This window comes from Xiphophorus couchianus, chromosome 6 (genome assembly GCF_001444195.1).
Source record: "Xiphophorus couchianus chromosome 6, X_couchianus-1.0, whole genome shotgun sequence".
Taxonomy (NCBI): domain Eukaryota; kingdom Metazoa; phylum Chordata; class Actinopteri; order Cyprinodontiformes; family Poeciliidae; genus Xiphophorus; species Xiphophorus couchianus.
Window position 1 is genome coordinate 27,061,898 of NC_040233.1, and position 22,949 is coordinate 27,084,846.

General features: G+C 38.2%; 2 protein-coding genes and 1 pseudogene across 5 annotated transcripts in view; all 3 read right to left on the reverse strand.

Moving 5' to 3' along the window:
- Positions 1–22,949, reverse strand: part of LOC114146246 (disco-interacting protein 2 homolog C) — a 164,918-nt gene that overhangs the window by 63,556 nt on the left and 78,413 nt on the right. For all 4 annotated transcript variants that reach the window (XM_028020155.1, XM_028020154.1, XM_028020153.1 and 1 more), the window contains exon 2: positions 14,438–14,509. In XM_028020155.1, the coding sequence (XP_027875956.1) occupies positions 14,438–14,509 (72 nt within the window). The remainder of the gene's footprint in view (positions 1–14,437; positions 14,510–22,949) is intronic.
- LOC114146261 (E3 ubiquitin-protein ligase TRIM16-like) lies at positions 490–2,962 on the reverse strand. The gene has a single exon (XM_028020196.1). It carries the CDS (start codon positions 2,900–2,902, stop codon positions 866–868), a length of 2,037 nt encoding a protein of 678 aa, XP_027875997.1. The 5' UTR covers positions 2,903–2,962; the 3' UTR covers positions 490–865.
- LOC114146264 (tripartite motif-containing protein 16-like) lies at positions 4,856–7,381 on the reverse strand (annotated as a pseudogene).

Sequence of the window (22,949 nt, forward strand, 5' to 3'; positions counted from 1 at the left end):
TAGCTTCAAGTTTCATTGTGCTACGTTTTCCACAGGCCTTTATTTCATCTGGACTGAAACACATTTCTAGAGTTTATGAAGCTCTCAGCTAGAGTGGCTGCATTATTCAAGTTTTCCCAGATGAACAATGAAAGGAATGCCGAACAGCAACCTGAATGAATCATTAGTTCGCTGAACACAAACACACAGCCTGTTCAGACTGGTTTTTGATGCTACATTCAATGTACTAGTTTTGAACTGTTTTTATAGTATAATAAAGAATCTTTCCTGTTATAAACTATGTGATGTTTATAACTATTTACAAGGAAACATTTTTATTTAGAAGAAAAAGAGGTGCTGATGGAGAAGTTAATACTCTTTACTGCATAAGATTATGTGTGTGAATATTTCTATCTCAGCATGTAGATACTAAAGGAAAGAATTTACTTTCGACAAAAGCAGAAACAAATATAAAGTGTTAAAATAAAGAATAACTATAATTTTCTGTTGCAGTTCAAGTCTTTTATTTTCAAAATTATGAGGAAAAATAGCAAAAGTTACAGAAAAACAAAAAAGAAGTGGTAACAACAGTCAAAAAAGCAAATAAAATTTAATAATCCTATGCCAAGCACAAAGACAGTTGTGTAATTTTGTTACAATAGTTTGAAATATTTTTCCATTTTATAAAGTAAAAATATAAAAAATGAATGTCAAAGTGTGAAATTAAAAATTCACCTCAAGAGGCAAAATGACTAGAGTCATTGATGAAATACAGAATGCATGTCAAGTTGTTTCTTGTCACCAATTCACTGACTTACTTAATTACACCACTTATTGGTCACATCCCAGTTTCAGTTCTGAAAGTCCAAAGCCTAAAAATCCAACTCTACACTAGTTTGCAGATCTCAGCAGCTGCTCCATCTGAGAGCCAGAGTCCAACGTAGAGCGGCTCGGTGAATGTGGTCTCAACTCTGTGGAGGAGCGCCATGGTTTTAGAGACGCTGTAGAAAGCCAGAATACCTGCTTTATAATCCAGATACACTCCCACTCTGGAGGACCATGTGCCCGGGATGGGAGTTTTGTTCTTGTTGTGTCTGAATTCGCAACTGTTCTTAAAACAATCAAGACCCCAAGAGGTGCCGTTTTGTCCAAACATGCAGTCGCTGAAGATCCCGGCTCTGCTGATGCCTTTGTAAGCCAACGCCACCATGACTCCTTTCCCAGTCCTCTCCACTTCCAGGTAGCAGCGGCCAGTAAGGCTCTGTTGACTCAGGACCTGCCAGGTGTAAACAAACCTGTCTGGGTGGTTGGGGTAATCCTGTTCTTCACTTACAAACGTTACTTTTCTGTTCTCCTTAGTTAGCAACAGTTTGGGGAATGCAGTGTCTGGATTCAGTGTGATTTGGCAGGCATATTCTAGAAAGTGTGCTCTAGTTTTTAAAAGATTTCCTTTGCCTCTTACAGGACTGATAGGTAAAACATCAGGTCTATCAATTGGTGGTATAAGATCAGGATTGTCATATCCCCTGTCAGGGAAGAAGTTTCTGGTTTGTTCAAATGTAGCCTTTTTGCCAGTAAAGTATTCACTGCTGGGTAAGTCTTCAGACTTTTGTCTGGGTAGTCTTAAGCTACCACTGGGGTCAGGAAGTTTGGGTTTTATATAGCTGAAAGGCGTGGTACTATCAAGGTTCTGCAAGAGTTTGGCTTGCATAAACTGAGTGGTGGTCTGTCTATGTGCTGGTTTAGAAATTTCTATAGTATTATAGAAATCAAGTTTTTGCTTCCTGATGTCCTCTTCAGGCTTTGGTTCAGGCATATTAGGCAACGCCGTAGAGGTAGTAATTGCAAGCATAATCTTTTCACATTCTTCATCGAGAACCTTGTGCAGTCTCGTTTTGGCCTCTGAAACAGTGGCAGGAACTCGATCAAAGTTACGCTGGCGGCGGATCCTGATGCTTGGATGTTCTCTAGGGACATTCAGACAAGACAATAACGGATACTTCAGCAAAAAATTTGCATGGTCTTCTGTGCGAGACAGTTTGTCCAGTTCAATATCTTTCCTGTTCAACTGCATAATCTCCTCCTCCACCTTATTCCGAACTTTTCTAAAGAGACCAAGTTCAATGTTCTGTTGAGAATTCATCTTTTCCCTCATAAGAGAGAGTTTTTTCTCTATTGTCTTAATGAGTTCTGTAAAAACCACTTCAGTAGTACTCAGTGCACTATCAGCAGCGTGACTTACTGCATCTTCCTCCTGCTGAATAGTCTTCACATCTTTCTTCTTCTCCACAATCCTCAGCTGTATCTTTTGCCGAACCACTTGAAGGTCCTTCTGCCTCTCCGTCCTTTCAGCAGACAAGGAGACTTTGTTGTGGCCTTTGTGGCCGTCCTTGGAGCAGAGATAACAGATGCACCGCTGATCGGTCTGGCAGAACATCTTCATCACTTCTTGATGCACAGGACAGATGCTCTCCTCGAGACTTGCAGTTGGTTCCACCAACTTGTGTTTCCTTAAAGGAGGCACCTCATTGTGAGGCTGGAGATGTGTGGCACAGTAGGAAGCCATACATTGCAGGCAGGACTTTACGGCTTTCACCTTCCTCTCGGAGCAAAAATCACAAGCCACGTCTATAGATTCAGTATCGCGGTACATATCTGGAACATCAGGTTGGACTTCAGTCTTCCTCAGCTGTTCGACTACAAGTGCTATAATGTTGTTTTTAACCAAGGTAGGCCTCGATATGAAGATCTCTCTGCATTGAGGGCAGTTGTAGATGCCTGACCTTGCTTCATTGTCCAAGCGTTTGCTGATGCAGATCCTGCAGAAGTTGTGACCACAAGGTACAGTCACTGGATCCCTGAGCAGATTGGTACAGAGAGAGCAGCAGAACCTCTCTCGCTCCAGCTGAATCCCTTGAGCCATAATTTTCTCTGTCGGACGCAGTTACCAGACAGTTAAGTGAGAAGAAATGACTAAAGCTGCTGTACTTCATCCGGATGTATGCAGCTGGGATGGCATTTCAAGCTCTGCCTCATTCCAGAGGCAGGAGTGGCTTCAAGACAGAGTTCCTGTAAGGCTTGACTGCAAGAGCTTGGGACTTTACCAGAAAGGGTGGAAAATGCCAGTCATGTTGACAAGTCATTGTCGTCTGATGAAAACAAAGAAACAATTATAAAAGAAAAAAACTAGATGACTGGTTGAGTGAAGCAGAATAATGAACATGAGTGTGGAAGTGAGATAGATAACTTTTATCTGGATTTTTCAACATTTTATAGACATGTAAACATCAAGAGAATATTCTGTTTCATAAAGATACCAAGGAGATTTGGGAAGATATGGTATGCAAATATACTATTATGGCCTCTAAGAACCCTTTGCTGCAACAGGCCAACTCCAACGTCACAGCGATGACAATGGAGGTAGGTACAGTTCTTCCTGTAATCAGTTGTTGTCGATTCGTACTCTCGCTCTGACCATCTTTGTCGTTGTGACACTTCACCCGCCTTGCCTGCTGTTGGTGGTCAGAAGGCTTGGTAGAGATGGTACATGGCAGCTTCACGTCGTCAGACTGCCCCAGGGATGTGGCAGTGAACACAGCTTAGTAGCTATGTAGACATGGAAGGTGCCAAGGACTGGAATTAGAGCAGGAAACCAGTGTAGTGCTCATGTCCTCTAAGATCATGGTACATGCAATTATAGTATATTTTTAAAACTCCCTGACAAAGAGAAAACCCACAACATCATACTGGCTGAGCCTTAATAATACGCTCAAACTGAAGCTGTCAATGACTCAAACTGTTCAAACTTCATTTCAATAAGTGGTTTGTTCATTCATATTCCTGTAAGGTAAGCTTGACTGTTTTATTGTTTAGTGTGGAGGTATTTCCTCCACACTAAGCTATTTAAAAGCATTCATTCCAAAATTCCCAAACAGACTGCACTCACTATCAGCTCACTCATAAACAATATATTTTTTAATTTATGGTATTTTGTCTCAAAAAGATTGGGTAAAACACTTTGTTTTAAATGTTCATAAAAGCATACAAGCTAAATCGATTGTGTCTATTATGCAGGTCATTTTGCTGGTGCAATCTTGTTTGCGTTTTGTTTGTAGATCAAGTTTGCACGTGCTATCAAGCTGCACCTGTTTTTATACTAGCAATCTTTATAAAGATCAGGCCCCAAAAGTATTGAGCTGACAATTTTCTGGAAGAAGGAAGGGAATTTCTGAGTGACTGTCACTGGAGGACAAGAAAATGAATTACATGCCTCACAAGGAATGTGATACTCAAGTTCCTCGTGTCAGATCACCTGAAGGAGCCAAAAGTCAACAACAGACAAAAGACAACAAATTACACATCAACTGTAATGTGCAAAAGTTTCAGGCCATCTTTAATGTCTCAGAATCTTGGATTCCAATGTAAAGGAACAGTTTATAAATGTTCTGCCAGATAAAATTAATACTCAACAGTTACAGGCAAAGTGTTTTTAACCGTTTCATGTTTGTTTTACATGTTTCTCTGTTATAATGAAGGATAAAATCAACTTGATACGATTCAAAAGGTTTTTGTTTTCCAAATGGTTCAAGCTGATTTCTGGAGTAAATCCAGGCTGATGATGAACCGTTCTTCTCTGATTAGTCCAGAATTTTGTGACGTGGCCTCAAGCTGGTCTTACATCCACATACATAATAGTGTCTCAATTTAAATCTAATTCGTCATATTTCAATGTCCCAAAACTAGTTTTTGGTGTTATATTTAATGCACCATGTTGGATTGCTCAGTTCTGAACATAGAATGTATTAAAATAAAGTAGAAACTGCATTTGAAAAATAAATTCACTGTGCAATAAGTTCAAAACTTAACACAATTATTGTTCAGAAGACAAAAGGTGCAAATAGATAAATTACGTTTTACTGCATAATTCAGTTCATTTTGATGCTAGCTTGGTGTGTAAATCTGTACATTGACACGTAAGCAGCCGAATAAAGGATTTGACTTTAAACAAAAACAATCAAGTGTTAAATTTTTTTTTTGTTTTTTTACTGAAGTCCAAGTCATTTTTTCATAAAACGGGAAAGAAACATTTTAACATAGAGAAAGCAATCTAAGTGGAAAAGTTGGAAAAAGAAAAATACATTTTCAACTAACTAACTTTTGTTTTGCACAAAATATCTAAAGTTTCAATGCAACAGTCTCAAGTTTGAAAACATTAACATGTTTTTCCCTTTCATAAAGCAGAACATGGCTTTCAAAACACTGAAGTTAGAAGAGGCAGAAGCAAATAATAGAGTCATTGATGAAAAACATGGTTACTAGTGATGGAAAGTCCTCACATGGCTCCCAAAAAAACACAGAATCTTCTGGCTCCCGTACAGCTCCTCAGATTTGTTGCACAAATTCCTAACACAAATAGTCCAATTCATTCTCTCTCAAGATTTAGCTGGAGTTTTTGACCATGATCACTAGTGGTTACAGGTCAATACATGATGAGACATTTTCCACTTATTGGTCACACACCAGTGGCTGATATGGTAAAAATCCAACTCTACAATAGTTGGCAGATATCCGCAGTTGCGCCATCTGAGAGCCAGAGTCCAACGTAGAGCGGCTCGGTGAATCTGGTCTCGACTCTGTGGAGGAGCGTCATAGTTTCAGAGACACTGTAGAAAGCCAGAATACCAGCTCTGTGATCCAGGTACACTCCGACTCTGGAGGACCACGTGCCCGGGATGGGAGTTTTGTTCTTGTTGTGTCTGAATTCGCAACTGTTCTTAAAACAATCAAGACCCCAAGAGGTGCCGTTTTGTCCAAACATGCAGTCGCTGAAGGTCCCGGCTCTGCTGATGCCTTTGTAAGCCAACGCCACCATGACTCCTTTCCCAGTCCTCTCCACTTCCAGGTAGCAGCGGCCAGTAAGGCTCTGTTGACTCAGGACCTGCCAGGTGTAAACAAACCTGTCTGGGTGGTTGGGGTAATCCTGTTCTTCACTTACAAACGTTACTTTTCTGTTCTCCTTAGTTAGCAACAGTTTTTGGAATGCAGTGTCTGGATTCAGTTTGACCTGGCAGGCATATTATAGGAAGTTATCTCTAGTTTTTAAAACCTCTTCTCTGCGTGTCACAGGAAGACAAAAGCTAGGTTCTGGTTCTGGTTCTGGTAATGGTTCTAATTCTGGTTCTGGATCTGGTTCGGTCTGTAAGACATCAGGTCTGGGCTCCATGATGCCCACATCAGGCTCTGGCTGAGGCATATTAGGCAAAGCCATGACCACATTAACTGCAAACATAATCTTTTCACATTCTTCATCGAGAACCTTGTGCAGTCTCGTTTTGGCCTCTGAAACAGTGGCAGGAACTCGATCAAAGTTACGCTGGCGGCGGATCCTGATGCTTGGATGTTCTCTATGGACATTCAGACAAGACAATGACGGATACTTCAGCAAAAAATTTGCATGGTCTTCTGTGCGGGACAGTTTGTCCAGTTCAATATCTTTCCTGTTCAACTCCATAATCTCCTTCTCCACTTTATTCCGAACTTTTCTGAAGCGACCCAAATCAATGTTCTGTTGAGAATTCACCTTTTCCTTCAGAAGAGAGAGTTTTTCCTCTATTGACTTAATGAGTTCTGCAAAAACCACTTCAGTAGTACTCAGTGCACTATCAGCAGCGTGACTTACTGCATCTTCCTCCTGCTGAATAGTCTTCACATCTTTCTTCTTCTCCACAATCCTCAGCTGTATCTTTTGCCGAACCACTTGAAGGTCCTTCTGCCTCTCCGTCCTTTCAGCAGACAAGGAGACTTTGTTGTGGCCTTTGTGGCCGTCCTTGGAGCAGAGATAACAGATGCACCGCTGATCGGTCTGGCAGAACATCTTCATCACTTCTTGATGCACAGGACAGATGCTCTCCTCGAGACTTGCAGTTGGTTCCACCAACTTGTGTTTCCTTAAAGGAGGCACCTCATTGTGAGGCTGGAGATGTGTGGCACAGTAGGAAGCCATACATTGCAGGCAGGACTTTACGGCTTTCACCTTCCTCTCGGAGCAAAAATCACAAGCCACGTCTATAGATTCAGTATCGCGGTACATATCTGGAACATCAGGTTGGACTTCAGTCTTCCTCAGCTGTTCGACTACAAGTGCTATAATGTTGTTTTTAATCAGCATAGGTCTTGATATGAAGATCTCTCTGCATTGAGGGCATCTGTAGATGCCTGAACCTTCTTCATTGTCCAAGCGTTTGCTGATGCAGAACATGCAGAAGTTGTGACCACAAGGTATGGTCACTGGGTTCCTGAGTAGATTGGTGCAGAGAGAGCAGCAGAATCTCTCTCGCTCCAGTTCAATCCCTTGAGCCATTATTTTCTCTGTCACGTACCAGACAGCTAAATGAGGAGAAATGACTGAAGTTGCTCGACCTCACCAGAACATATACAGCTGGGGTGAGGATAGTATTTCAAGCTTTGCCTCATTCCAGAGGCAGGAGCGGCTTCAAACAAGAAGGTCTATCCTCGTTCTTGTAAAGTTTATCTGTGTTAGTTTGGAACTTTACCAAAATAAGAGGAAAAATGTGAGTTATTCTGAGAAGTCATTGTTGTTGGATGAGATCAAATAAACAACTATATAAAAACTCACAAGTAGTTACCTAGCTGTATGATTGCTGAGTAACCAACAGTGGTGTGCGATACTACCTAAAAGTTAGATGAACTAGCCCTAAGCCCTAAACCCTAAGCGTATCAACACAATATTTAGCTGGAGCTACTGCAGAAGTGTTAAATTCAACCATATTGACAGCTACCATTGGTCAATGGCAACATGTTGCGACATAGTGCAACAACCTCAGCAGGGTAAATTTTGTAATTACACACCCGTCTCTACGGTTGTGCTTCAGGAAGAGATTCTTTGTAACAGACTTTTCACTCATAGTTCGCTGGTTTTTTAGTTTTGCTAACTCTGTTGCTGATTTCACCTTGAACAGTATATTTTGAACTGATTACTGTAGGAAATACAAGCTGTAGTTCTACAGCAATGCATTCTGGGTAGAGAATAAACATTTGCTGCACTGCATTGTGAGTGGAGAAGGTGGAGGGACTCAAAACAATTCACAGATATTCCATTTTTACATGCATTTTAACAGCTCTGGTTATACACTTAATTTGTTCCTTTGTTACATACTTACTATTTGCTCATTGAAGTTTCTTAAAAAAAGAGAACATGAGAGTAAGAAATGGAAATGCAGCATCAACAGTCTTCACCAACTTCAAAATAAGAGCATGAACATAAACATCTAACTACTTTACTAAATTTTAACACAGAGATTAAAGTTTGATCTCACCGAGATTGATATGCAAGCTTCAAGTAGAAGTTTACATAATAGGCCATGTAAATTATAATGTGAAAATTAAATTGTGATTGAGAGTTGTAGTCTCTTAAAAGCAGATATAATTTGAACTGATGTTGGGGCTTCAGCATTAGCTTCTGTTAAACACTGTGTTGGTATATCTAACTAACTACAACTAACTTTAACTATAACTAATGTTTCTGATTAGTGCTTTTTAATTTATCCAGAAAATTTATTTGTGGGAAGCCAAGTGAGCTAAGCAAACGCACATAAAAACACTAAAAAAATTAGCTCTGCTGTTAATGCATTTGCGGAAATGTATTTGCCATTTATTATGAGCAATGCATTCTGGGTAGAGAATAAACATTTGCTGCACTGCATTGTGGGCGTTATTATGAACGCATAATTTGGAGGTGAGACCATATTTATATTTGTTTATATTTTATAAAAAAATATTGTACACATTAAAAGTGTATTCTGGTTCAAAAAGAATATATATACTTTTAAGATTTGGTATAGATGGTGTGTAAACATACTATTGTGGTCTTCAAGAACCCATTTGAGCAAAGCACCTAAAACCTGAATGCATGTTGATGGTTTTCACCCTTTTGGCATCTGGACCAAATAAAACTTTTAACAACTCCTTGGCCTGGTTTTGGTTAAGTGAACAATTTACATATTTTGTCCAGAAATACAATATTAGAAACATTCACTGTGGCTGTTGTGGGATGCAAAATGTTGGAGAAAGGCATCGAGTCGCTGGTAAAACTGGTCCACACAGCTTAGCAGCTATTTACACATGGAATGTGCCAAAGACTGGAAATTAGAGCAGGAAACCAGTGTAGTGCTCACATCCTCTCAGATCACAGTACATACAATTATAATATATTTTTAGGCCTCTCTCACAAAGAGAAAACCCACAATATCATACTGACCAAGGACAAACCAACTACTATCTTCTGTTCTGTTTTCAGTAGCTGTCCACATTCAGTGTAATTTAGATTTTTTGAAAGACTATACCTCTTAAAACACAGTTTACTTTGAGAAAATGGAGAATGGAAGAGCTAAACTGTAGAGGGTTTCTTAAGAGAGGCCATAAAAAAGCCTTTGATCCACTTAACCATAAGAGCTTATTGCCAGTTTATCAAATTTCTGTTCTGAACCCAGATCATCCCCTTCATGTAGTTGCTGAGTGGGTCATTGGATTTGTTCATTGGACTGTTGCTGGCTTATAAATGTGTCAGACGAGGCATTTTTTCAGGACATACGTCTTGCCGTCTTCCACCAAAAACCTGAGCTTTTTGGTGGAAATGAAAGGTCTGCTATTTTGACCCATTAGGTTATCGACAATAAAGTGAAGTGATGGTGATGACGTCTAGGAATAACGTTATTAAAGTTCTCATTGTTGATAAGTTAGACTTAGACTGTAGCAGTTCAAACAGAACTTTTTACTGCAAAAGTTTTGAGTCATCCCTCATTTCAATATTTTTTTCTTTGGATCTTTAAAATGAGTCTTGATAATTTCTTCCTTGTTAATTTTCCCAAGTCCAAAAATCAAACATGTAAACTTTTAAATCCTAAATTCAAGCACAAATTTATACACAGCACTCCTTTGGTTCCTTTATTTGCCCGTTTGGGATAAATCAAGTTTTATGAATCTTAACAATAATCTGTCTCGGTCTGTTGGTACCCAGAAGATAAATGGCCCGAAGAGGAAGTTTCACTGAAGGTTTTGGTTAGATGTGTGGTTTGTCCTACAATTGTAATGTTCTCTGAACTAATGGAAAAACTCTCTGTGTTGTGTGGTTGTGTTCATGGTTTGAGTCATCTGTCCCCTCAAAGCGAATCTGGGACCCCAACACTGTTTCAATGTGAATACCAACCATTTTTTCCCTCCCACTCACCTCATTCCTGAACACAAAGCACTTCCTGAGATTCCCAAACTCGAAGACAACATGCACTCTTCTCTGACTCTGTATTTCCATGCACACAGACGGAGGAGACTGTTTTCCAGTAATAGCTCTGATGGTGCCACTGTGACCTCAAACTTCAAACCACCTTGGCTGTAAAACAGACATCTACATTCCTCATAGACTCAACAGCATCCATCTGTGGTTTATTAGAAAAACTGGTCAACTGGTGATGATTCATCAGCTTCAATAAGCTTATGACAGCTTATAAGCACACACATACTGGTAATCTTCCTCATTATACCGATTCTGTTGGCGGCCATTTTGCCCCTTTGACAATTCAAACTGTTGCAGTTCTCATTTTTCTGGATCCGCCTCTTTGTGGGTACCAAGTGGTACCATCTACATGCCAACCAGGCCTTAATTTGTACCAGTTTTGCACTGCTGTGACAACGAACATTTGAAAGTCATTTTCTTTTATATACTCATACTCTACTGGAAGTAAATGTGGTTGCACAAGAGCAATAAACAATTTGTACGAGAAAGAGGTTCTTAGAATTTGATGTGAGGTCCAAATTAGGGCTGCAAGAGATTTTTTCTAATCCTGCTATATATATTGTGATATAATACAGAATAATGTCAAGGGGACCCCAACAGATTTACTTTCACAAGCGTTCGCTATGATGCTGCACTTGGTATACATAAAACTTCATTAGAAATTGCCTTGGGTCTATTTCAAATGTAATGAACACAGAGGTGGAAAAGAAAGGGAGAACAGTAGGAAAAAGGTTTAAAGGGAAATAAAGGAGGGAACACCACGTTCCTTTAAATCTGCACTGAAAACCCAACTGTTTAGTGCTGATTTTGGACCATAATAAATGGAACACTGACCAACATACTTAATGCTTATTGATGATTTTGATGATGGCACTCGACAAAATGTAATGTTTTTTCAATTGGTGACTTTTTGTGTTTTATGACATAAAGTACCTTGAACTGCTTGTTGCTAGAAGGTGCTAAACAAAGAAACTCAATTGATTGAGGGAGAATACACATCAACACCCTTGAAGTCTGCTTCTACACCTGCAGAATGACAGAAAAACATAATTTTTTTGTAGATAACTTAAGTTATGCTGCACGTCTGCCATCGTTTTCATGAAGAGATTATCCTACCTCTTTTATGAATGCTACAAATCTGGTTTTTCTCTGTATTTGAGTGTTACGATTGTAGAAAATCTTTAAAGAGGGATATCTGTTGCTATATGGGTCTTTTTTTGTCTATGCTTCCATCACTGTGGGACCTTTAGCATTTTGGGTATCATAATTGGTGCAAAGTGTGAGAATCTGCTGGTGTGAGACTTTAAAATATGTCAGAATGAAAAATGCAAGTTTATAACACTTGCAATATATTAGTGAACAATTATTGCTCTCCAAACAGTCGTTTGAGATGTAAATATTCTACACACTGATATTACGATACAACCGATACATTTGTGACATCGTGTCCAAATGTATTATATCTTATAAGTCCTGGTTCACAACTAATATAAATGGGAATAGAATATAATTTACAATTTATTGGCTAATAAACTGTATAAGCAACATTTATGGTTCAAAAACACTGAATGTTTGAACAAGTGGTATTGAAACTCCACCACTGGTCACAACACTGGGAATCTGTGGTGATTTCACTGAAAGTTGGGAAATACTGGCTCTTTCAATAAAAACGTGTTTGGATAATTGATGTACTTATTAATAAAAGTTACTACATTGACAAAATGTCTAATTATTATCAGCAAAATAAAGGAAAAAGGTAAAAATGTTGGTATTTGGGCCATGATTCACAAAGCCCCCCAAAAAGTTCCCATGACTTTCCCAGAGTATTTAGTTCTAACAGATGTTTTCTTATTACATAACTTCTGTGCCTCACTTGCAGTAGTTGAGACAGATTTAATTCCTCTGACTGTTCCTTCACAGAACAATCCAAGGAATCTGGACCAACTGGTTCTTTTTGGAAAACCTTGACCTTCTTTCCTGCAAGAATGACATCACTCATTCTTGATAGTTAATAAAAAGGTCGTCGAGTGCCGCTGCATAATTGTAAAGTAAATATGAAGGTAATCAACCAGCTGGATCAGTCACACAGTGTTGAGTCACATCCATCTGGGATTTCATTCCTGGTACTGTAACTGCTGGTAGCTAGAACCAGTAAGAGCTTCCCAGCAGTCAACCAGTTATTACTGGTCTACAAACAACAGCAACCAGAAAGTAGGTCAAAATAAAAGATAAACATGAAAATGGTAACAGGGATTATACCACATGTAGATCAAAGTCAAAGATTGAAGATTTGATCGTATAAATATATTAGCTTTGTTGTTTCCTTCCAACTAGTCAGTTCAGTTTGAATTCAGGTTTATATCAAAGTAAACTATTTTATTTTTTGCAGCACATGGAAAACATTCAAGTTTGACAACCAAGATTGACGCGAGATCAACATTTCTACGCAAGTCAATGGGAAGTAAGAAAAGGGTGATGTAGCACCCTCTGCTGGCCACTGCAGTCAACTGTTTTTAAAGCTACACAAAAGCTGATTTTTAAATATTTACTACATTCAGCAGCAGCTGTTAGTAGAATAGTATGATGAGTTTATTTACCCAGTAAAGGAGGAGCCAAGAATTAATCAGCAAAAAGATTTTTTCCCTCTTTGGTATTTTAAAGTAAATCTAAGTTTGAATTTTAAAATATTTTGCTTCCTTACTTCCCCGTGACCTTTAACCTGATTTTCTTCACCAATTTTCCTGCCTTTCTGAAGGTCTTTTGAAGTTTGACTTACTTTATGTCCACTTCCTAATTATTTTCAGACAAATTAGTTTCTTTGCTATGACTCAACATTTGCACAGCAGGGCATGTTGTTTTTAAATAAAGCATTCAAATTACTATGAAAGGTACCACTACAGAACAATAATCAGGGCTTAATGTGGGCTTGTACAGAGTACAGGCAGTTATGAAAACAATTAATCTCTCCTTTTTTCCTGTTTTTGCTTTTTTGTGACATTTAAATTATCCATATCAACAAAGAGTTGAAAAAGAGAGAAATATACCCAACATAAAGCACAATGAAGCTTTCAAAACAGTATTTACTGTTTTACTTGGGGGCAAAACCAATCTGGCTCAATAAAAAAAGTTATCCCTCGCATTCTTTGTTAAATTGTAAAGTATTTTTACCATTTTTGGCCAAATATCAGATGGAGTGATGATACAAAAGTTGAACTTTTTGGAAAGTGTGACTCCACATCCAGATGGGAAACAACTGAAGAACATCATTTTTCAACAAGATGGTGGCCTTTTCATGGTCTAAAAACTCTGCTTTCTACTAGAAGAAATTCTGGTCCAAATCCAGAAGCAGGAAGTGGACTACAGCGCAGGGCAGTCTGGGTAAATGCAACCTAAACAAACATGCAAGAGAAACGATTTGTGATTTTTTTCTAACAAAAAACAAAAGAGAATCCTCCACCTGCTAAAATCTGATGCTACTCTATTTTTGTTTACATTTAGTGAGGAAGAAAGGCTTTCTCTGGAGGTGTTTGTGTTGTTTCCTTCAGTGGTTCTTAGTGCAGCGCCCCCACAGGCGAGGAGTGGAACAGGTTGGTTTGACCCAAAGAAGCAGGAGAAATGTAACAAATGTTGCAATTTTGGCCCTCAATCTAACCAAATTTACCAGACTATTGTGTAAAAACACCCATAAACTTCTAAAACTCTCCAATGGGGCTATTTTTAAGAAAATCTGCAAAAAGCAGTTATTAGGTTTAGGAGGCAATTACTTTTTCATAGTGGATCATGTTTGTTTAGACAGATTTTCTTCTAATAAAATAAATCACCATTTGATCTATAACTTCTACTTACTCAGGTTATTGTTCATTTTTCTGAAACATTCTGGTGTGACAAAATCACATTAACCTGTAGGTGTGCACAAACTTTTCAAACTACACTTCATGTCCCATAAACTCCAAAAGAAACAACATTGGTGTTACCAACTGTAAGCTAGCACTGATAGAAACTACATTAGCAACAGTAGTCAGCAACTGTTTCCATGGTTATCTAAAGTCACTCATTAAGTAATTTATTGTAATTTTCCACAATTTCTAATCCAAACTTAAAGCACAGATCAGAACAGCAGCAGAAGATGAAGAGAGAAAGTTGTTTTACCTGGAGTTTGGGGGAAATAGGCTCCAATCAGCTTGGATCGCTTCTTTTCATAGCCCTTCTGTGTGATGTCACCTGCAAGAGAGAGAAAAAGAGGAGCGATTACTTTCCTTAAATCATCAAATCCTTTTAACCATGCAGATTAAACTAAACCAACACTTCCTGGTTCAGAATAACACAACTTCAAGATTTTTTTAAGGTCATAAAAAGCGGCAGGAAAAACAACATTCCTCAAATTTCCCTCATAAAACCCATTAGGAAAAAGAAACAATGACTCAAATAAATATAACCAAGTTCAGACTTTTGAAGAGAAAACACTCCGGGTTCAAACATGTTGATTTTCTCCTGCAGAAACCAGATGGTGCTGTTCGTTTGCAGGAGAACTGGGACGTGAATCACAATAATTCAGCTCAAAGCTGCTGATCGAGTGACAAATCAGCAGATTTCCAAACAGAACAACACACATCTGAATCCAATAGCACAGATTATTGAAAATATGCTCAGCAAACCTTCACGAAACAACAGCAGCAGAAGTTTGGAGAGTTTTAGAGAACAAGTGTTTTTAAGAAATAAAGAGAAAATTTTAAACCTAACAGGGTTTCTTTATAGCAGCGAAGAGCAAATATTCGGGTAAAAAACAATCTTATAAGGGAATTTAGTGAAGCATGCTGGGAAAATTAGTTTCATTGGCTGAAAATGGTCTCAAAACGACAATATTATTGTTTACGGCAATAATTTCAGGGACAATTTACCATCCAGGTATGTATATAATTATGAAATGGGTCAAACGATAAGTAAAACTGGGTCACTACTAACCACCAATGTTTATTTCCATTTTGTGTTTCTAGTTGGTCATTCAATTCAATTCAGAAATACTTTATTGGTCCCAATGGGAAATTAGATAAATCTGTGGGGTATTTTCAGTCATGTGACATCGATAGTTATGCAACGCTGGATTGCGGTGTGTTTAACTAAAGTAGAGAAGTAATGTAGGCACTGTGGTCGCTTTTATATGGAGTTACAAGTGTAGGAAAAAATATATAATACCAATAAATATCGGTTATTGGCTATAACAGTCGTATTAACATCAGATATCGATATTGGCTAAATTTTTCATAAACATTATTTGGACAAAAAGCAGGTGCCGTGTTGCTTCAGTTCATTGAAAGTTGCAGATATTTGTTTCTGCACAGCATCCCAATCAGGCGCAGAGGTGGACTTTGACTAGACCATTCCAGCCCAGTGATTCTCTTCTGTTGATAACCCAGTTTGCACCAAGGTTGACAGCTTGTATGAGTTTGGTTTTCTCCCAAGCAATGAACTCTGCTTTATAGTTAAACATCTAAACTCCAAAGGTCATTGATTATTAAGATTTTAGTCAAATTTCAAAGCTCCATTTTGTTTTTGGAGAGTTTTTCTCCTTTGCTCAGACGTACAGGATGGATTGGCAGAGGTTTAAAATGTTAAATGACCTCCAGTAGTATGGAAATGTCTGAAAACTTCAACTGACAGAAGTTTTCAGTCAGTCCACTGTCTTTGTTCTTTCACCGTACCCCCATAATGCATTGCAGCATACATACAATCTATTATTTGTCCAGAAGCTGCACGCATAAACATCTGTAAATACAACAAGGAACACAGAAGAAGTAAATATTTTTTTGAAATATTACTCTGTCAATGTTATGATAAATGAGGGGGAAGCCAGCAGCAGCCTGCAGAAAGCCTGTAACTCCCAAACCTGATGAATTTGGATGCTATAGAAAAGTTCTTGCTGAGTCGGCAGCTGCAGAGAAATTTGAATTCATTGTGCAAGAATTAAAAAAATAAGACAGTAAATAAAGGAAAAGAAGCCCTGAAGCGGAAAGCAGGCGTTGTGAATGTTAAACATGCACGTTTTAAAGCAGCAGTGTAGAAAAAATACTAAATATTATTCCTAAACATGCTTTTATCTGTCTAAACCAAAATAAATAAAGTAGGAGGAATTCATTTTTTAAAATTTTATTAGGAAATACAGGAAGATTTAGGCTTGCGTTTGGGTTCTTTGGTACATTTGTTTGGCACTTTATGGTGCATTTAATTTGATAATAAGCACATTTGATGGCCAAATAGATGATCAGTAATTATTTATTACTGTTTATTCAGGTTTCTGTAAAGAAAGTAAGAATTGCGTGATTATTTCTAAGAACTAAAACTGACAAGAGAAAAGATTTGTGCTGGTGAAAGTGAGAGGAGCGGACAGTGAGGAGCTCAGTCTGATTTAAGCAGTGAGGGAAGGATAAATGAGAGCGAAGTGACACTAAACCGGCAGCAGATCTGTCCAACATGGAAAATAAGCCGTTCGCTCGGCTGACCTGACAAATCCTTCTTAAACACACAGAAACACGACTAACTGGCTCGGATCAGCAATCCCGTCGTCATCCGCGCCGCCGTCGCTGCAGGGAACGAGCGAGCGTTTGGTGGCACGAAGCCGGTAATTAACATCTCCGACAGGGAATCTAACGCCCTGCGGAGACGAGGAGGAAACCGGTAAATGCTTCAGTTTGGGAGGAGAAAGAGAAGCTGGAGGTCTGGACTTCTCTCTCAGTCTCTGGTTAACTGGTTCAGGAGGAAACTGGTAACTGGTTTCAGATCAGTTACACTTTACAAGCTGCCTCAAAAGGGCAGCTTTATGAGTTTTCCAGGCACATAGTATCATTTTATAGCACAATCAAGTATCTATGTTACCTTCAGATGTTAGAGAACTGCTATATAAACATTTTACTTCCCAATTAAATGCCTGGAAATTGGGTCTCTGTCTCTTTAAGAAACTCCGGCTCTTTCTGAAACTCCCCCCTCAGGAAGTCATCACAACGTATCTCCTCTATAAAATGAAAAAAAAATTTATCCGATTAATTGTCAGACTAATCAATTACTAAAATGAATCATTAATTACATCCCTAATATATTTTGACATAAAACTTTAAAAACTGGTAATGCCCAAAATCAGAATTATTTTCTGTGAACAGCCAGAAAACTGCAATCAGTGCAGCCCTAATAAACACTTTTATTTTCTATTATCATTCCAAGCCAGACATGGAAATATATTAAAAAATATGTTCATGCTTCTCTTCTGACCTTGTAGAAATCAGCGTTTATTTTCTCCAGATGGGAAACTATATTTATTTTCTTATGTATTTGTCAGAAGAGTTGAGTTGTGGAAGAGAATTGGAAAGGATACAAAAATTTTTATCCACCAACATCGCATCAAAAGAACCCGGCCGCTAGTTTCTGCATCAGTTTGACATCCTGAATCCAGATGAGTAAAGATTAGCAGGATATTAACAGAAATGATAATCATTATACTGAAGTTAAGACTTACTCTGCAAACACTCACACCCTGGGTGGATCGTTTCTCAGCTAAACAACCGTCCCGGTGCAGAAGAATGCGAGTGTGGGAAGCTGGTTAGTGTTGAAACAGCCAGCTAAGATTTTATGACCATATACAGAGAGAGAGAAGCAGGAAAGAGAGGCAGCAGCAGAGAGACATGTCATGAGAGACACAGATACGAGGGAAAAGGTGAATGAAGAAAATTAAAACCAGGAGAGGAAAATGGAGGCTGGGAGTTTTGTATCTGTGTAGCTCTTAAAGAATAAACTTTATTCTAAAGTTTTCACACTAGAAATGTCGGTTCTGAACGGGTTTGTGTTTATTAATCATTATTTTCTCAGACGTGGGCAGAATATCCAAAAACTGTACTCAAGTAAAGTAGCAGTTTTTCAAAATATTTTTAATCTAGCAAAAATAAAAAGCAGCCATCTAAGAAATTACTCTAGTAAAACTGAAAAAGTATTTGGTAATAAAAAACAAATCTACTCAAGCACAAAGTACCTGATCAAATTATCAATATTTTTTATATTTAAGAATTATATAATTTGGGAGGTCAAAATGTTGGTATTTTAAGAACAAAATGACAAAAAAATATTAACAAATGTTAAAATCAGGCAAAATAATTTTTTTCCAAATCACTTTCTTTCAATTAAAAAAATTTTTTACTCCAGAGTAGCAATACTCTAAAAATAAAATTATTCAAGTAAAAGTAAAAAGTAAAGCATAGTAAAAATACTCCTAAAAGTACTTTTTTTTTCTCAAAACAATTACTCAAGTAAATGCAACTGAGTGAATGTAATAGTTACTACCCTAACTACCCTAACCCAGTGTCTGATCATTAGGAGTGCTGAATTTTCAAGAAACTGGATGTTGGTTTAGCAATCTAGTTAAATTAGTTACATATTTTAGCAGCAGACTACAGAAACCAGATTACTGGTGGGCGTCCCACAAGGCTGTGTGCTCAGCCCAGCAATCTTTTAGCCCTGTTGCCAAGGCACAAGCATCACAGGATTAGCAAACATTTAGGGTGCATTCATATCAGCCCTCTTTAGTCCGCTTTAATAAAACTCCAGTTCGTTTGCCAAGAAAGTCCAGTTTGTTGAGGTCAGAATGAGTAACAAATTCTGGTTTGCCTACAAACCTCAATCTGTCTCCAGTTAAACTGAACACTGCTGCAGTTCGAATGCATATGTGAGCACCAATGGGACCATAGACCGCTCTAAAAATGGACTACAGCACAGGGCATTCTGGGTAAATACTAACAAAACAAACATGTTAGCCTAGCGCTAGCGGTGTTTTACCAAAGAAAGAACAGAAATCCTCCAACCGATAAAATCTGACGCTCCTCAGTTTTTGTTTACATTTTGAGAAGAAGAAGGTTATGCTCATTGTCTTCTTCAGAGGTTTTCATGTTGTTTCCTTCAGTGGTTCTTGGTGCAGCGCCCCCACAGGCGAGGAGGGGAACAGGTTTTTCAAAGGGTTTGGTTGGTTTGACAGTGTTTTGTGAAAGAGCAGCAGCCAAAAGTAAAACAAATTTTGGTTCAGAATCAAACCAAATATGTCAGCAAACAGGTGAAACATTTAAAAACCTGAGCCTGCATTTCCATCCATCCTTTTACAGCCTGGATCTAATAAATGGAGCCTCCACAGCAGAGCCTGCTGTCTCTGCGGGATGTTTGTGACGGGATCCTGCTGTGGCAAAAGAAATCTTGCATCTTACAGCAGGAAAGGAATTACTGTAATAAAAATGTTATTTTATTGAGCTTGCACAGTGTGACATCTTAAAGCGGGTTAGTTTCTGAAAACGAAAACCAAGATTTATATGGTGGCATGCCAAACAAATCTAAAACTTCTCTTATGAAATATGAAAAGCATTGTCAAAAGCAACAATAAGTACTTTTTCTATATTTCCCCATTTTATTTTTTACAAAAATGTATACTTACTTATAATTTCTAGGCTTGTCAGAATTCAAAATGATTGTGTCACACAATAAAAGTCATTTTGAAACCATTTTCAGATAAAAAAAATCTTTAATTTCTAAAAACTATTTAACACTGGCACTGGAAAACCTTTTGAATATAAAAAAATAAAGAAAACAACAATAATAAAATTGGATTATTAAGTCACTGTAGCCAAAGTAGTACAGCTATAATACAGGCTAAGTGGCAGGTAGTGCAAACCTGGATCTAATTTTAATTTATAGTGCAATTAATTGATTTATTGCTAATTGTGAGGCTTAATCATTTCAAAGAGTCAATTAACACTAACGAGAAGGAAAAAGCGAGGTTTCTCACATAAAAAGTATAATTTAAGTCCCACAGGAGTCTGGAGGAAACACCCAAGGACTCCCTGAGGAACGAGGGAAAGGAAAACACAAACACACCCCAGGATCCGATGGCGGTTGGAAGCAGCAGGTGTTTAGAGAAACAACAAGCTGAGTCAGGACTGAAAGCCACACAGGCAGAAGAAAACAGCTCAGATAGAGTCTGTTTGTCACATTTCAGACGAACAGGCAAATCCTGAATCAAGAATCGCTCAAAAACCGGAAATTTGATTTTTAGCTGTTTTTTTTTTTAAGTTAAAATTTGTTTCCCAAGAACAACAGACACACAACCCAGAGTCTAACCCAGGAATTAAAGCGCCACGTTTAGACCATAAAGTTTAACACCGAAACATGTAACCATAATTTCTCATGCCATATTTACGCAATCATAAATACGGTACGAAAGCTGGACTGTAATCCTGACTTCAAAGGATTTACGGCTCACATCTGGAGAATCGGAAATTAACCAGGGTTCCAGTACGAAGGTGAGGATGGAGAAGTTAGCGTCTCGGTTTGGGTTTGACCTCACGAAGCAGCGAGGAAATGAATCTGTCTGCAACGTGCGGCTTTATTAGAGCGGTCAGTTCATTAACGAGCAGAAAGAATCCATTAAGGCCAGCATGAAACATGGCAGCTGATGAATAACATGAATGAAACCAGAGGAACTGACGTTTCTGCTCAAATTAATCTGTTTGGTTGGCTGGAGAAGCAGTTTTAATAGTTATTTAAAACCATAGTCTCTGGCTTTCAGTGTAAATTTATGGTTCAAAACAAATAATTTTCAGATACCACAAAATTTTCCAGGCAAACAAACCATTGGTAAAGTTTTTATTACATAAGTCAGAGAAAGACTCAGGTTTTCTTCCCCCTTCCCCACCTGTTGCTATGGCCTAGGCCTGTAACAATAATCAATATAATCCATTAATCGCATAAGACAAGCTTAATTATTTCCATTGGCATAGTTTATTGTTTTTCTCTTTTCTACCAAAAACTGGATGACAAAAGTGTTCAGTTTGTGATTTGGTCTGAAAGAAAGTTTTTAAATAATGAGTTTCATTTATTGTTTCTGTTGTTTTACTTATTTATCTTGCATATTAAAAATATCTTCCAGTTCTAGTGTTAAATTCTCTTTAGCATTTAAAGTTTATTCTTCTTTGAGAATGTGTTCTTGCATTACTGTGCCATTCTTACCATTATATTACTTCAAAACGGTCTAAAAACAACAATATTATTTATCTCAATAACTTCTGGGCTTTCTGTTTTAAGTCACTGACCACACAAAAAAAATAAAATAAACCGGATTCAGCAAAAAAACCCAAAAAAAAACATCAGAATTGAACGTAGCCATTTCCAGTCACAAAAAAAACAATAACAGCCAGAGTGTGGAATCAAACTGGGGAATACTTTGACCTTTGTTCAACTTAAGAGCTCTGAATCGCTACAATTGAAAAGCGTTTCCATGGCAACCTGTACCCACCTTCATTTAATTATTTTTATTTCTTAAGTTACAAAACTGAGGAGACTCAGTCTGATAACATCCAGACTAAATCACAATATTGTAACAATCTGACACTGATTCTAGTAAATGATCTTTGTCACTTGCTGCATTTATATTAACCATAAAGTTGTGCAAATCTAAATCACGAAAATAAATTTGCTTCATGGAAACGCGCAAATGTTGAAAAAAACTAATGTTTCTGATAAACAGTTTTTGGATGAGGTGGTTTCTCAGCCGTATCAAAACACTGTTTTCGCATCAAACAAGTCACATGATCAACAGCTGGATGTTACTACTGGCAGAAACGCCAAAGAAGACAACAGGAAGTTGTGTTCTTTGTGGGCTGTAGTTTGTTTTTGCTGTTTTGTGCAGCTCTCAATATTACACAGTTTGTAAAAATATGTGTGGCCTTACAAAGTGTTGAATGCAAGGCTCTTCTGTAAAATGACCGACTACAATTTCCCCAAAACAGGATTTTTATCGTATAATTTAATTTCCTGTTTAATGGAAACACTGCAATTGCAAATTTGTATTTTTTCAACATTAGTGGAATATAGCCCTGCGACAGACTGGCGACCTGTCCGGGGTGTACCCCGCCTCTCGCCCGGAATGTAGCTGGAGATAGGCACCAGCAACCCTCCCGACCCCATTAGGGACAAGGGTGAACGGAAAATGGATGGATGGATGGATGGATGGATGGATGGATAGTGGAATATAGACAAAGATTTTTAATGTAGACAGTAGCTACAAATACGCAGAAAACTGGGTCAAACAGCTGCTTTTATTTGTTCCCCTTTCAGTAAAGTGCTACTGCTTCTGAATAGTTTAAATGGAGCCGTTTTAAGGAGTTGAAACTGTGGGTGAAATCCTTCTCAGTGAGGGGTTTCCACACGCCTACGTCAGCACGCTGCACTTACATCCTCTGTTTATCCAGAAACAGCTGCGAGGATCATCCTGCAGCTCTAAAAACAGGGTCAGCAGGGCAGCATGACATCACAGAAAAAAAGACACAAAATAAACCCGGCGCGGGTAAAAACACAGAGGCTGAAACTTTGAGAAACGAGAAAGACATAAGAGCAACAAGAAGAAAAAAAAAAACGCAGTAATTTTAATAAAATTTCTTTTAAAACTTTCATAAAGCAGATTGAAAATTACTCACCATGCATAATTGTGAGAGTGATTAGGAGTTAAAAAAAGAAAAACAACTTTCCTTGCATCTCGTGAAAACACAGGTTGCGCATTCCCCATCGACACACACACACGCCCACCCTCCTAATTAAACACACACTCAGCGAGAAGCAGCTCATTGGTTAGCGACAGGAGCGG

Bases quoted from the DNA above. Each gene is read 5' to 3' on its own strand.
- LOC114146261 (XM_028020196.1), bottom strand. From the start codon at position 2,902: ATGGCTCAAGGGATTCAGCTGGAGCGAGAGAGGTTCTGCTGCTCTCTC.